At 42.8% G+C, this 15,414-nt stretch overlaps 2 protein-coding genes across 9 annotated transcripts in view; one reads left to right on the forward strand and one right to left on the reverse strand.

Moving 5' to 3' along the window:
- aven (apoptosis and caspase activation inhibitor) overlaps window positions 1-12,301 on the forward strand; it is a 32,180-nt gene extending 19,879 nt beyond the window's left edge. Inside the window, exons 3-7 of one of the 4 annotated variants that reach the window (XM_011492046.3) lie at window positions 3,857-3,927; window positions 4,299-4,394; window positions 6,399-6,657; window positions 7,652-7,791; window positions 11,313-12,301. In XM_011492046.3, coding sequence (XP_011490348.2) covers window positions 3,857-3,927; window positions 4,299-4,394; window positions 6,399-6,657; window positions 7,652-7,782 — 557 coding nt within the window. In that variant the 3' untranslated portion in view covers window positions 7,783-7,791; window positions 11,313-12,301. Of the gene's footprint in view, window positions 1-3,856; window positions 3,928-4,298; window positions 4,395-6,398; window positions 6,658-7,651; window positions 8,433-11,312 lie in introns of those variants that run through there. The other 3 variants (XM_011492047.3, XM_020714747.2, XM_004083973.4) reach the window with 3 other exon arrangements.
- The window catches only part of ryr3 (ryanodine receptor 3), a 144,542-nt gene continuing 137,860 nt past the window's right edge, over window positions 8,733-15,414 (reverse strand). For all 5 annotated transcript variants that reach the window (XM_020714745.2, XM_020714744.2, XM_020714742.2 and 2 more), the window contains 11 exons: window positions 15,261-15,391; window positions 15,138-15,180; window positions 14,850-14,977; window positions 13,335-13,395; window positions 13,097-13,243; window positions 12,417-12,551; window positions 11,885-12,041; window positions 10,768-10,832; window positions 9,531-9,631; window positions 9,402-9,453; window positions 8,733-9,156 (listed from right to left, as the gene is read on the reverse strand). In XM_020714745.2, coding sequence (XP_020570404.1) covers window positions 9,061-9,156; window positions 9,402-9,453; window positions 9,531-9,631; window positions 10,768-10,832; window positions 11,885-12,041; window positions 12,417-12,551; window positions 13,097-13,243; window positions 13,335-13,395; window positions 14,850-14,977; window positions 15,138-15,180; window positions 15,261-15,391 — 1,116 coding nt within the window. In that variant the 3' untranslated portion in view covers window positions 8,733-9,060. The remainder of the gene's footprint in view (window positions 9,157-9,401; window positions 9,454-9,530; window positions 9,632-10,767; window positions 10,833-11,884; window positions 12,042-12,416; window positions 12,552-13,096; window positions 13,244-13,334; window positions 13,396-14,849; window positions 14,978-15,137; window positions 15,181-15,260; window positions 15,392-15,414) is intronic.

The raw sequence follows: 15,414 nt of genomic DNA on the forward strand, positions 1-15,414 counted from the left end.
AAGAGATTTCAGGAAAATGGAATGTACCATTGTCACATGTGTGGTAAGTGTTTCACGAAGTATTTGTTTGTCTAATGGAAGTTGCACGTATTTATGACGAACCGTGGTTCAAATCCCAGTTCAGTCCTTTCTGTGTGGAGTTTGCATGTTCTCTTAGTGCATGCGTAGGTTTTCTTTAGACACTCTGGGTTCCTCCCAAAGTCCAAAAACGAGCATCATAGGCTCATTGATATCTCTTAATTAGTCTAGGTGCGTCTGTGTGGTCCTGCAACAGATTGGCAACCTGTCCAGAGTGTACTCTGCCTTTGCTGGGATAGGCTCCAGCAACCCAGTGACCCTGAAAGGAATTCAGCGGGTTCAGAATATGAATAGATGCATGGATGCATGGACGGACAGGCGGGATAGGAAAATTACTGCCAACAGTGGGATGTGGCCCAATCCTGATCTAGTTGGCTTAAGTTTCTGTTTGCTGTAATGAAAACTGGCTCTGAAACGAATACATTCAACAGGAAAATGAAGCCAAAATTAAAACTCCATAAAAAATAAGAACGTTTAATAACCTTTAAAATTGTATGCATTTGACATTCTTCATTTCAAAATGTTTTAATTCAAAAAGCTGTTTTTAATCAAGAATGACTATAAAAACAAAGCCATTATCATGCATTTCATGTCATTTTTGTGTTTGTATGATGCCGTGTTCTCTCTTTTTATTATTACATGAACAGTTGATGGCCATAAGTTATTAACCCAGTTTCACATTACAGTAAATAAATTCAGCTGAACACTTTAGCCTCTCAGAAAACAGGTTTTTGCTTGACTTATCATAAAACTATTGAATGGAATTTTTTACAAAATATTTCTAACGTGTCTTAAAGTAGGTTTTTAAGTCAATTTTAGTTTCATCAGTGCTGCAAAAGGTATTTCAACACTTCTTTCTTTCCAAGTTACCGTTCGGATCACCAAGATGTTCAGCTCAAGTGTCATCAGAAGAACAAAAGCAGGAACACGTTTGACATTTTTACCAAACCACTAGAGCTTCGACGAGAGATGTTTCAGCTCCACCAGCTACGGTCTTTAGACTTCTCTGATCTTCATCTGCGTAATAAAAAGAGGACTCGCATCCAGCACGCCTCATCTGCATCTGGACTCAGAGGAGTGAGGATGAAGAGCGCAGAAGTGGAACGCAGAGGCAGAACAACATCCCAAATATAAAAGCTGAGAGTGGGATCTGCATTAGTGGGCCGTCGATGGCTCAGCCGGCAGAAAGCCTAATTTGTTAGCGTGGAGTTCAAGAGACAAGAGGCCACATTATGCAGGAGTTACACAATGCTGCCCGACTGCATCGCGCAGCACAAGTGCTGCAGTGTTTATCCATGGTGGGAGAACCTGCTGAGGTCCGTCAGAACCTCTGCTCCTGATGCTCTCAGACATTTGGACTTTGACTCCACTGTCGCCACATCAGGGCAGGACTGTATGAGACCCAAACGTAGGAGGATTCTCTACAGAAATCTGACGGTGGACGGCTTCATATCTGCCCTCAGAACTCTCTGGAACCTTTTGTAGATCTTCTGTAGCTTCAACAGGAGTGCCATCCACTCGGCGTTCTCTGTAAAATTAATCCTGGAACTATCTGGTAGCATGCTACTGGCTCTGCTCAGGTTCTTCTGAGCTATGATGGAAGCAGAGTCTGCTAGAGGATCCACAAATTGTTATGATGGAAGAGGAGTGTTGCCTTAAACTAGCATTATTCTAGAAGAAATGAAAGGAAGTCCTCAAAAGAGCAACTGATACAAAACTGCTGAAATGTCAGATATGTCATCTAAAACTTCTGCGATCAAACAAACAAACAAATAAAAGCTAATGCAGATGTTAGTGTTATAATGGACATCCCTTTGTTTACGATCTGATTTACATTAACAAGGCCTAACAGCATCTTTAGGTAGCTTCAACCAACATTGATGAAATGGCGGTCGCCATGGATACACAGCTTTACCATGGGTCCCCCACTGGATGATTTTTGACTTCACAGTGAAGGTGATGCATAGAGTGGGAGGGGCAGCAAATGGGCGGGACTAAGTAGAGTTGGAAGTTCTCTTGGGTTCGCATATTGGACGATCTGTTAACCGTAATATTAAAATGTGCCAATTTTAGCTCCAATAAAATAAAAACAGCTGATTACAAATAAAAAAAACCTTTTCAGGGTTGTTAGGGTTAGAGTTATATTTAGGGTTTGGGCAATCAATAATATAAAATTTTCCAAAACAGAAAGTGCAAACGTTTCTTATGTCAAGTTTGACTTTTTAACAGCTCCGCTCTGAAACTTCTCCCCCAGTGGTCCTTTGAGGTACTGCAACACGTCATCTTTCCTGGTTTGTCACATTCAGCAGCATAGGGTGGGGGTCTGAGTTCCACAAAAGATGTTAAATGACAAACTAAACTGGATCACAGATGGAAACAAAAACCTTCATAATCCCGTTTCTATGGTTACCTGGTTTCTCTAGACATCAAATGAGGATCAGATCTTCAGTTTGCATAAAAAAGACTCTCTGTGTGCAGAAGGGAGACAGATTGACACTTTAACTAGAGGGTAATCTGAAACTAGACCCCCCACCCCCCACCTACTGATTGAACATTAAGGGTTTTAGTGAAAGTATCTTAAATCTGCAGACAGCTGTTGAGGCATCTCTTCAATGCTTCAGTCATGACCCATCCCACCACATAAGAGGGGCGTCTGCTGCTGTTGACCACGCAACGGCGGGAACTTTTCCTGCATCTCCTTGAGCAACTTCCAATGAGATTGCAGTGATTAAAGTGTCAGGAAGTCGAATGTGGTGATGGGCCGAGCTCCAACACCTGCAGACAGGAACAAAGCTCTGCTTGGGTCAGGAACAGAACGCTTAGGCTGGAGCTCAGCTGCTGGATGGACACAAAGTTCGGGGATTTATTTGGAATCAGAGCCTCTTAAAACCTCTAAGGAGCCCAAATGGATTCTCTTCTGGCGCCCCGCTTTTGTTTATTTTCCTCAGATTTTTGTTTGAAGGACATAGGAAATAAATGAGAAGGATGCCAGTGGAAAGAGTAGTCCCGTTTCTCCTCTTTGATCGTCGTCCATGTGTTCATCTGATCCAGGGTGTCTGGGCTCAGAAAGCTGGATCCAGGAAGCTCCTGATCCCTGGCCGTCACAGGAAGCTGACTCTTTGACTGTGACGCCCCGCAGCTCCTCACAGTGACCTCCGCCGCCTGTCCTGCAGCGCGGCGCTCAGCTGCAGATGGCGCAGACGGCTGCGCGTGAAGGCCGGGTGTCGTCGGAACAAAGCTGCCGGGGAACGTCCGTCTGCGCGTGACAGGTTCTGGGCTGGACCCAGCGGGCCTGTCACAGCCTGGTCTAAAACAACATGACTTCCTCGGATCAGGCTGATGGGACGGAGCTGCTCCGATCTTCTGTCTGGGTTTAAGCAGAAATGACGGTCAATCCCGCCCTGAATTGATTCTGTTATAAATCGTTTTAGTTCTTTGGAAAACGAAATGTTGAATAAACACAAACTGAGATGAAACTCAACATTTTTTTCCTTTTTCTGGAATTTCTTTAAAAAAATTGTGTTTCTTTTCTCCATGAAAACGGTCAGATTTCGATTTTTTTATAGAATTTAGTCATTTAAAAAAAAGGTTTTGATCAAAACGTTTTTCTGGATGTTTCTCTGCACGGCCTGGACGAGCAGGGAGGAAGAGCTGTGGTTCTGTGGGTCCGAGGTTCCTCCTCAGCGTTTCTTCTCTGCTGGGCCGTTTGGAAGCTGAAGCCTTCTCCGATGTTTCAAACAGAAAAAGCTGAAGTGGTTTCTGTCTCTGCTTCCTTCAGGAGATTCCTTCACTCACTTCAGGTTTTCAGAGGAAAAGGACTGGGAGACGGACGCCATCCCAGCCGCTCAGGTAAGTCCACACCTTTAAAGCTCAGCTTCTTTAAAAAGAATGGAAAATCTTACTTTGGAAAATATGCCAAATAATTGAACAAATATTTAATGGAGTAAAAAGTAAAACAGTACTAAAAAATATATTTTTTACCTGATTTAGCTTAATTTGCTTTTGTTTCGTAATTTTAATTACATTTACTTAATAATATGTCGGGTTTCATTGAAAGATGATCAAACTTGAAGTTTGGGGACATAGAAAGAAGGAGAAAACCATCTTTGTTGTTGTTGTTACTGTTTCCACAATAAAGCACGGTGGTGGGAGTATCATTTTTGGTCAGAGGAGCGACTCAGCAGCCTGATCTTCTGCTGAAGCTGCTCCCTGTCTTCCAGATGTCGGTGGTGTTTGTGGACCTTGCGGCGCTCGCTCGAACCCTTCAAGACGTTCCTCTCAACCGGAGGCTCGACCTGGAGGCGGAGCTGCTTCAGGTGAGAGTCGCTTCGTTTTGGTAGACGAAACGTTTCTTTGAGTTCAGTTTGGGGCCTCCTATGGCTCAAAGCAGAAAACATTTTTAAACAACATTTAAATTCTTCAATGCTCTAAAACATTTGAGTTACATGAAGTTGTTCTGGTGGGATAACATCCTGCTTGATGAGCTAACGTTACCTGATGAAGTTCAGATCTTCGATACAAAAACTCTTTTTTTTCTTTTAAAGTGATGGTACTCAGCTCTTCTTCATGTCATAACACCTGCTGGTTTTCATTTTTCCTCCCCTCCTCACTATAGACCAGTGGTCCCAATCCCCGGTACCAGTCCGTGGGTCACTTGGTACCGTTCTGCAGTGTAAAACAATATTTAATCTACATTATTTCTTTTTTGTTATCTTACTCTGAAATGGCATGAAGGATGCAATGATTCACTTTCCCCACAATTCACTTCAAACCGCAGTTTTTGGATTACAGTTTCATTTCAGTTCAAATATAATTTTAGTTTTACAAAACACAACAATAAACCAAAAAATTCAGAAACATATATTTTCAGTTGCTAATAGGCAAACAACGATAAAGGAAAACAATTTGGTTAATATGTACTAAGCCTGGTGTAAAACAATAAAATAGGCCAGCACAATAAATTATAGATTTATCGTCATCGCAATATCACGCATATTGCAAGAGAGGAGAAAATTGCAATAAACGGTTAGCTTACATGTGCTAAAACAGTCTTATGGCTGCTTGACGTATTTAATGAATCAAATAAATCCATTTCTGCATTTGACCAATCAGATGGGCGCCTTCACATTGTTGACCAATCGGATGGAGACCTTTTATGTTAGATGTTCGCCTCCTATGTAGACGAGGGTCATTTGGAGGATCATTTTTAAACCGTTAAAGTGAAATGGAAATGTTTTTTTTTTTGCTATTTAATCATGGATCACAAGTTGTATCGTCATCGCAATGTTGATCACTGATATCGCATATGGCAAGTTTTCCTCATATTCTGCAGCCCTACAATAAAACACATGAAAGCGTATGGATGCAACTCCTGTGTGGAGGCAACCGTTCACTTTCCTTCAATGGTGGAACACGGTTTAGATTTATACCCAGAATTGTTGAAGTCCCTAATGCTTATACAGTAAACCCTTGTTTTTCGCAGGGGTTACGTTCCAAAAAGAACCCGGGATAGGCAAAATCTGTGAAGTAGAAACCTTTATTTTATTTTAACTATTATTATACAATTAAATTCTCTATTACAAATTGAAAAGAAAGAACAAACCATTTTACAGGCTCAAGCATTTGTTTCACAAATAAAAGTACTTTAGAAATGTTTTTTTCAACAAATAACTTCTGTACTGTACTGTCAAATAATAATTTGAATCATCGATGTGAACAGAAGGCTTCAAATTGCGGAGATTAGCCCCGCCCACCGCGACCCGAGTAATTGGATTAAACGGGAGAAGAAAAAAATACAAAGTAAAGTGGGACAAATAGTGACTCAGGTGTATTTCACTGCTCTTCAGACTGAGGCGCTGCATCCTGACTCCGCTCTGCAGTGTTTTCTTCTTTTGAAGCCCGCGGTGCAGCTGTGTTTGTTCAGGAGAAGAACATAGTGGTAGGCAGTTGTTGTTACTCTTTTTCTATGGGTTTTAGAGAACCTCCAAATTGCAAGATGATAAATTAAGCATGCTGTTTTACGTACATGTACATATTAAACTTTAACGTTATTGACGCACAGGTAGAGAAGAAGCGGAGTGACTTTTTAGCCAATCAGAATGCAGATCACAATGCACGATGCAAATCCGTGAAGTAGCGAAACCGTGAAAAGTAAACCGCGTTGTAGCAAGGGATCACTGTATAGCATTTGCTATGTCGCTCTAAGGCCCTAAGCACATTACAGTCACAGTCCCACTCTCACACAAATACACACACACACATGCACACACACACAAACTGAATCAAATCTTCTTGCTAACAAGACTTTTATCTTGTTGAAGGCTTCGACTCCTGCAGATCTTCCTGCTGCCGTCACTCCCAGACAGGAAGTACCAAAGCCCTCTAAGTTTGCTTCTCCCTCCAAGACCGTCAGCAACTCCGCCCCAAGTCCAGCGCCCGTGGCTCCAACGGTGAAAGATACTCCGCTCTGGACTGCTGCGTCTGAACCCGCCGTGGAGGATGGGGATGAAGAGCTGGACCAGCTGCTTGGTTTACAGAAACTTGACAACCAGTCAGCCGTTGCCATGGAGAAGGAGGGCGGTAAGTCTCCGCCTCCTGAAATTCAGGGGCGTTCTTTCACCCAAACTGTTGGGTGCTCTGAACCTTTTTTCTTCAATGATTTGTGGTCTTCACTGGTGTCCATGGATTACATGAAATCTTTCCACCTTTATCCACCTTTGTCATGGTAGGGAGAACACGTCAATGTAAGGGTGGGGTCATCTTGACCCCATAGGACAGCACAAGGGTTAAAGACCCACTCTAATTTTGTACCAAAAATACTACAAGAGCAAGTTTTTAACATGTTCTTTTTTTCTCATGATGGAGGACATCTGAAACTAGGCTTAAATTTGCGTTTCTGATTATTTCTTTAAATTGTTGTGAATCAGAAGCAGATGGAAAAAGGAAAAAAAGAATGATATTAAAAAGATAGTACTTGATTTGTTAAAAATACTCTGGGCAGGCATCAAGCTCCCTGCTCCCCTCCATTCCGATGACTAGAGCAGGGCAACACATTACAAATGTGGTAAATGTACAAAAGCTAGTAAATCACAGACAGAGACCTGAACGTTTTTGCTGATTGGTCAGAAATGTTTCCTATCGTGTGTAAACTAATTTTTTTTTTTAAGTTTTACGCTCAGAAATATGAGTCTGGTGCTTAGAATAATGTGGGACTTAAACACATAACTGGATTTTGTGAGGCCTCATTCAGTTTTAAAACATTTGTCTAAAATATCTCAATATTTGAAAGTTATTTGGTTTGGAAACTGCACTGAAAGAGAGGTTCAAAGTTGTTCTGTTTGTTTTACTTCAAAAAAAATCAACATTATATCAGTATTTTGCAATAATATTGACCTTAAATGCCTGATTTTGATAAAAAGTTACAATAAAAATGGAGATTTTTGACACTTTCATTTGAATCTGTTACATGTTAAATCCACCACCGATTCTGCTGGAGTTTTTTATTATTTTTTTGAAGCTACAAGGCTGCTTACTGTTGTTCCTATTGGGTTGCTTCTTTCTTCTTTCCCCACAGTTCCTGTCGTGGTGACGGAGGCAGCGGTGGAGGAGAAGAGTGCAGACGCCAGCCCTGTGAAGTCTGCGCCCGTCAGGCAGGAGATGTCGGAGGAGGACCTGGAGGATTGGCTGGACAGCATGATCTCCTGACGGCTTTAGGTATTGGCTGGACTCGACCTTGCTCCTGCTCTCAGAGCCAGAGGATGGGTTACTTTGTGGCAGACGTCTCGTCTCCGTGCCGTTTCCCCCTAGTGTTCCCGAGGCAACAGGGCTGGACAGAACGTCCCGGACAATTGCAAGAACGTGTCAAAATGTTCCTCGACACCTTGAGAGGAAGTCTCTGTTCCCGTCCGCCGCCACGCTCAGACAGGCCACAGGTTTGCTTAACTGCAACTTTATTAAGCTCCTTTGCTCAACAAAAAAAAGGCAGTTTCCCAAAGCGGCTACAAGCAGCCAATAAACCGCTGATCCCAACTGCATTATGGGAGTTTACACAATCCGAGGACAAAAACGAAGCGACATTTACATGAAGAGTTTTATACAACAAATGATCAACTTTATTTAAAACCAGCGTGATGTAGATCTGGTTGTCAGGAGGAACACAGAAGAATCCTAAACGTTTGCATAGTTTGTTTTTTTAAAGGCACATCGGCACTGAAACACCTAAAGTGGGTCGTCTGCGGTCCTGACAGAACCGCCATGGATCGTCTCAGCTCAGGAACGTTGTGCATGTTCACACATTCACTTGTCACGCTGTATCACACCGATCTGACTCGAGAAATAAAGGCGGTTAAAACTTTCCTGCTTAGTTTCACACAGTTTTTGAGCTGTTCTTTGAAATACAGACAAAAGCAATCGATTCCTACTAAACGGATTTTCTAGCAGAATCATTTAAAGCAACACTACCGTTCTGTAGTGGAAAACCGCTGAGAGATTCGAGCTCAAGTTAAAGCAGTCTCCACTCATTTAAATACTCCAGATTTAGGAAAGCTCCGCCCACTGTTTAAAACCCTTTTTGTTTGAGTAATTAAGTGTCCCATTCTCACTGAGTTTCATGACATTAAAGTACATTTTCCATTGTTAACCATTGTCTATGCTGGCCACGCCCACAAGATTTTTTCAACCTTTTTTTTTTTTGTATTTTAATAGAATCTACAGGAGTTTAACTTTTTTTTTAAGGGCGCGGGATCTCTCCAGCGTAAACCGGTTTCTGTGTCGGTATAAACACTCTCGGATGTGAGAGGGTTGTGGGGACAAACCATTTCTCTCTCTCTCTTTCGCTGTGACGCCTCAGACATCTCAATCATCCAGTCATCAACGTGCATTTGTCTTCACAGCGTGCAGTAAGTTCAGAGTCTCTATCAGATGGAAGGAAGGTGTAGGCTGTGGGGACTGAGGGCGGGGCATGACCAGAAACTGGCCCCCCCTCTAACCCAGCTGGTCCTCGTATTGTTTGCGGAAGCAGTCTCCGGCGGGGAAGAAGTCCCAGCATCTCTCCTGGTACATCTTCCACACATACGACTCCTGGAAAGCCAGAAAGAAGCACTTTAAAGCTCTCCATCTGACGGAGCAGAGAAATTTCAGAGCCGTTTCCATGGATACGGCTTCGGGCCAGTCTTCAGTGTGTCAGAAAGTGCAGTAGTGTGTGATATAAGAAAACGATGCAAACCCACACACTTTTGCTTCTTGCTCAACATGCCAACCCACTTCCCTACTGTTGCAAAAGTGTTGCTGCCTGAAGCTGAGGGTTCGAACCCGCTGGAACGTACCTGACCCGTGTGCTCGGTCTCGTCCTTGTTGATCAGGTACATCAAGAAGAACCTGTGCAGGAGGAAGCCACAGGTCAGACATCATTGTGCAGGACACAAGGAATACCTGACTCTGTGCTGGGAGCTCACAGGTAGTTGGCGAGGTTGTGCTCCTGTAAGGTGTGGGTTTCAAAGCCGTGAGGTGTCCGGTCAAAGTAGTCGTTTCCAATGCCACAGATGAAGCATTTGGTCTGAAAGACAAGAGGAAAGTCTACTGAGCGCCACCCTTTCCAGTAGTGTTTGCCTCCTTTATTTCCTGCTCTAGTTCAGTGTTTTTCAACCAGTGTGACAAAGTCAGGTGTGCTGTGGGAAATTTCTAAAAACATTTATCACCACCAGAAAATCAGCTCTGTGATCATCAAAAAAAACGATAACGATATCATTTGCGGTATATAAACAAATAGCGAAACAACCAAAAAAATCATTCCCATTTTATTGCAACAGTTTAAGAATTGTACTCCAAATGACCCTCGTTGACATAGGATGGAACATCTTACATAAAAGGGCTCCATCTGATTGGTCAACAACGCTAAAGAGTCTATCCGATTGGTCAAATGCATAAAGGGATTTATTTGATTTGTTAAATAATTTAAGCTGCCATAAGATTGTTTTAGCACATTTAAGGTAACCATTTATTGCAATTTTTGCTGTGTTTTGCGATATGCATATTGCACAGCTTGATCTTGCGATAACGATAAATTTGCGGTATATTGTGCAGGCCTAGCGCACTGCCTAGTGGGTCTAGATGACCCAACTCCCAATGGTAAAGTGCCTAGGATAGCACAAGGGTTCACAAGAAATGCATTAGCTCGCTCAACATCTTTCGTGTCATTCATAAGGAGGGCGAGAAAAACCTTTGATGGTGACCTTTGGCGCCCACATGCGTCGGGAGAGTCAGGTTTTTTTTTTTTTTTTTTTTTAAATTTTATTTTCAACTTAAGTGAGCAAATGGTATAAAACACAGCGACAAACACAGACATAGGGGGAAAAACAGCAAGAGCATCAGGTTTCTAAACACACGTTTGCATACATTTCTCGACTGGACAGAAGAGAATATTAATAGAGATGGGTACACGGGTACAAAAAAGTTGAAGGAAGAGAGGGTTGGCGCCGCCTGAAAGTACTTCCAAGGACGGTTAAGCTTTGACGCACTTTAACCAAAAAAACGGAGGGAATGTGGTTCCTCAGCTGAGGATCAAATCCATACTGTGTTCTGTTCTGGTCATGTGACTTTCATGTCCGTGTGTCATGTGACCAGAGCATCAGAGAACTGCAGTTGATGATATGATGATTGTAAATGATACAAGCACTTAATCGTGAGTCTCACCTCCATGTCCTCCTTCACCTGCTCCTGCTGGTCTCTCAGCTCCCCAAAGGCATCAATGATCAAACCTGAAGACACAAGTGTTCAAACCAACTGATTCCATGTGAATCCATGAAAAATCGTTTTCTTTTAAAGAAAAACAAAATTAAAGAAGCTACTTTAATATATCAGGTTAGCTATAAAGTCAGGCTTATGTCAGAATACAAAGAACGAAGATTCAACTGACATCGAGGACTTGACAGTTAACCTTGACTACCCCTCTTATGTTAGCTAGTTCTTTCATTTTGATGCTACATCATATCATGAGCAGGACTTGAAGGTCTGATCTGAGTCTGGAACAGCTGCTGGCCTCACACTGTGACACAGGCTACTTTCCATCTGAAATCATTCTTCCAGATAACAGCACCAATGTTAGGAAATCTCAAAACTCTATGCCGAACAGGCAGCAGGGGGCGCTGCAGTATTCACATGGTGAAATTCGGGCTTGTGTCCACTGTGCTGCATTTCACTAAATGGAGTTTCCCCCATTTCTCTGTTTCCGTTCACAGCAGAAGATACAGGAATCGGGAGATGCCAAGGGGCGGGGCTAAGCCTTAAGACCAATCAGATGACCCAGGAAAGTATGTGGTCTCACGTCCAACGTTCAAAAGGATTGAAAGATTTTCCAGAGTCTACTTTCAAGAAGTAGGGCGATAGACTTCCAACAGGCTGGCTCCTGATTGGTGAGAGAGTTGTTACCATAGCAACATTGACTCATTGACTGAATCATGCCTGGTGTCTGGTTCCAATATGACTGCATTTGTTCTGCAAAAACCTGTGACTGGATTGACTGGATTTCATTTTCTAAGGGTGATATGAGACTCACTCAGTCCAGTTCCCTAATACAGTCAATGGTTTGGACTAAAAGCATAAATAAGATCTGGATTAGAACGCCTGAAATCAGTGATGTTCTGTCCTTGATCGTTTCAAGTTTTAGGTAAGTTTGAAAAAACTGAAACGTGAGGTCAGCAGTGCTTCCATTTATCAGTTTCTTCTCGCTGCCAGACTTTCTGAACGTTTAGTCGAGACGACAATGCCCACAATGCCGTTGGGTTTCTAACATCTGCGCTAAAGAACGTACCCTGAATGATGGCCAGGAGGATGACGATGACAAAGAAGAAGAAGGTGATGTCAAACAGGATGCGGTAGAGCTCGTAGGGATCTCCAGCTGGGTCCTCCAACTCGTCTCCAATGCCTCCTCCAGCCCTCACGCCCACATACATGTGGAACAAGTAGCACTGCAGAGAGACTTCAGTCCTCAGCTTCATGTCAGCACAGCAACATTTTTCTATCCAACAGATGAATGTTTCCTTCAGCAGGAACTCATTTCTTTTTTAAAAGAGTAAAAAAAAAGACTCTGAATTTCTTTCTGGCTATGAAAAGCATGGATTTTTCAAACGGTAATTACAAGTGTGGCTGAAGAAAGGCATCTGCGACTGGCTCCAAGGTCAGCAGTTTGGAACGGCCTTCAGTGAAAATAAAAGCCTAAGGAATCTCATTCACTTCCTTATCTCTCACTGCCGGCCAGATCCATTCGTTCAATTTCTAAACTGAGAAGGTTTTTCTAATTTTCTTGGAGCTTCTTCAAAAGAATAGATGGCTGTCAGACATACCGTCATCATATCGTCACACTTCATGTCCGGCTCGTCCTCATCCTCGCTCTTATTGTAGAACTTTCTAAAGAAATTGAAGGCCACCACGGAGTAGAGATAAACGACCACGGCCAGCAGACCCACCGTCAGCACCAGCTGGAAGAAAAGCGCCGCTCGTTAGTATGCTGCGCTCACGCTGGAAGCTTTGACCTTCACCTCTGCACAGCAACACTTCTAGCAGCTCAGGCGTCATCGTAGACGGTTCTGTTTAAAACTTTAGACACATCTGGATCAGGAGGAGGGGCCTTCAAAAACACCTGGAACACAAACCTCCATCCATCCTTCATGAGGGACTTCTGTCTGATCCAGGTCTCACCACGTTTCATCAAAGTGTTAACTAACTTCTGACCTTCTAATAAAATTCTGTTATTCAAAGAACATGATTTGTGTCTTAAACATTTAGAATTGAACACACGTCACTATTTGGGTTTGAAAACGCTAAAACAATGCTGACTTATTTACAGTCCTAAGATTCAGTTTGCATCGGTCAACAGCTAATCACAATGGAGCCTCATGCATCCTTTGAAGAGTCTAAGAAAGCCATCTCTGGACCTTGAAACTCTTCTTTGTGAGGTATGTTTGATGCTGAGTCTTGTCTCTTCATCTATACTCTGCCTCCCCCTGCTGGCGGATCAGCTCACCTGCTTGCCGTTGTGGGTGACGGACGACAGGATGGTGCGGAGGGTCTTGAAGCCCATGGCGATGTCCAGCAGATGAGCAGCAAAGAAGAAGTTGTTGAAGTGTCCACAAATGGACATGGTGGTGTACCAGATCAGATACAGGAAGTTCTGGAGGAGGGCGGGATTATTTGATTGGGTTGAGAAAACACTTATTTTGAAAAGTATTGTGAATAATAGCTTCCACCACAGCTAAACTCACATTGTCAGTCAAAACCACGCCCATCTTCCACATGTGGTATTTGGTATCAATGGAGCTAAACCTGTTGATGAAGACAGAAGGTTTGAGATCATTTAAAGATACTTTTAAAATAAATCCATAATTGTACTGATATCTGATCTGTTTTCTGCTACTTGATTTTATCTTCATTATTACATTTTATATTCAGTTGGTTGTAGTTCACACTTGAGATTTTTATTCACAAACGATTAAAGTTCTTTTCTAGACACCTCTATAATACTAACGTGAAGTTATAATTATAGTTAAAACTATATTTCTAACTTGAGATAGAGAGAAATGAGCAAAATCATGGATAACGTCACCATCTACAATGTCCCCATCTGGTGCCATGGCTGCTGTCATGGTTACTTGGCTTTGTGTCCTACCATACCTCCCTAAAAACCAAACTAAGTTGGGTTGCTCATGTTCTCCAAGATGTTCTGAGCTCGATGAACTAAGCATTTAACTGAACAAGAAGACAAGAAGAAGCAGGTGATGAGGAATTTTTTTAGACCTCAACCCTTGTGCTATCCTAGGCACTTTAACATTGGGAGTGGGGTCATCTAGACCCACTAGACCAGGGGCGGCGAACAAGTTTGTCACCAAGAGCCAAATTTTTTCACAGAGTCAAAGAGCCACAACACACACTGACCTGGCAAGACACACACACACACACAAACACGCAATAAACCCTTGTGCTATCCTAGGCACTTTAACATTGGGAGCTGGGTCATCTAGACCCACTAGACAGTGCTCTGAACCTGTCTTTGTGTTTATTCATGTTTGACCCTCTCGCGTGTTTCAAGGTAATAAACAGGGACTGGCAGACATAAATTGAGGAGAACATCGACAGCAGCTTGAGAGCAGCTCTTTTACACACAGGTATTTTTCCATTCTCCAAAACGTAACAGAGCCTTCTTTCAAAGAGATTTCAGCTCAATCATCTCCAATTCTCGCTGGCTCATCAGTGACAAGCGGGGATCTCAGGCAGTCAATCTCTGCATTACAGGATCGCGTATGTGTCGGGAGCAGCATCAAACACACACTGCCAAATTACTTTTTTTATTATTTAGTTTTAATACCCTCTGGTGGATTTGAGTGTGTTTTAAGAGGGAAAAACCTATGAAATCAAGCACAGTATATAGAAAATATAATGAGACGCAAAGAGCCGCACGCTCATGCGCATGCGGCTCGAGAGCCGCGTGTTCGCCACCCCTGCACTAGACAGTGCTCTGAACCTTTTTTCTTCAATGGTTTGTCATCTTCACTGGTGTCCATGGATTACATGAAATCTTTCCACCTTTATCCACCTTTGTCATGGTAGGGAGAACACGTCAATGTAAAGGTGGGGTCATCTAAGGTAGCACAAGGGTTAAACCCAACGACTACTTTTGACTTGCAAAAGAGGAACCGACTCCACTTTCAGCGCAGACCTACAGGTTGTTGCGGGGATTCTCATGTTTTCATTGACAACTGGGAAGACCGTAGAGTTCTCACCAGGACACCAAGGAGGCCTCCTTCTCCACCGTCTCCACTGTTGGGTCAAAGTCTAGAGCAGATTTATCCAGACCCAGGAGTTCAGCGATGCGTTCAGCCCCATACATGTCGCCATATTTGTTGATGACCTACGTTCATTAGAGGCATTAATGATCAGGGCATATCTTAAAATCCAGTAAATTTAAATGTGGAAACAATGGAATGGAAACAACCAGAAGATAGAATAACAGGAATTGAATGAACTGAGTCCCAGTGAATTATCACAGAAACCCTCATGAACATGCTCACCTTGCGCTTAATAAACTTGTCCCAGTAATTGTTCGGGAAAGACCTGAAATGACAGTGAAGAACTTTGGCTCTGGGGATCAAGAGTTGTGCTCGACCAAAACCAAACCTGAACCAAAGACTCACGGAGTGTTGATGACGAGCCGATCCCACTGACCCTTGATGTCATCATCAGAAGGTTGTTCAGTGATGTACAAACCATCAAACTCAAGCTTCCTGGCGATCTCCTTTTCCCTTTTGAAGACCACCAGAGGAACCTAGGAGTAACGCAAGATCTCCA

Source organism: Oryzias latipes, chromosome 24, assembly GCF_002234675.1.
Source record: "Oryzias latipes chromosome 24, ASM223467v1".
Classification (NCBI taxonomy): domain Eukaryota; kingdom Metazoa; phylum Chordata; class Actinopteri; order Beloniformes; family Adrianichthyidae; genus Oryzias; species Oryzias latipes.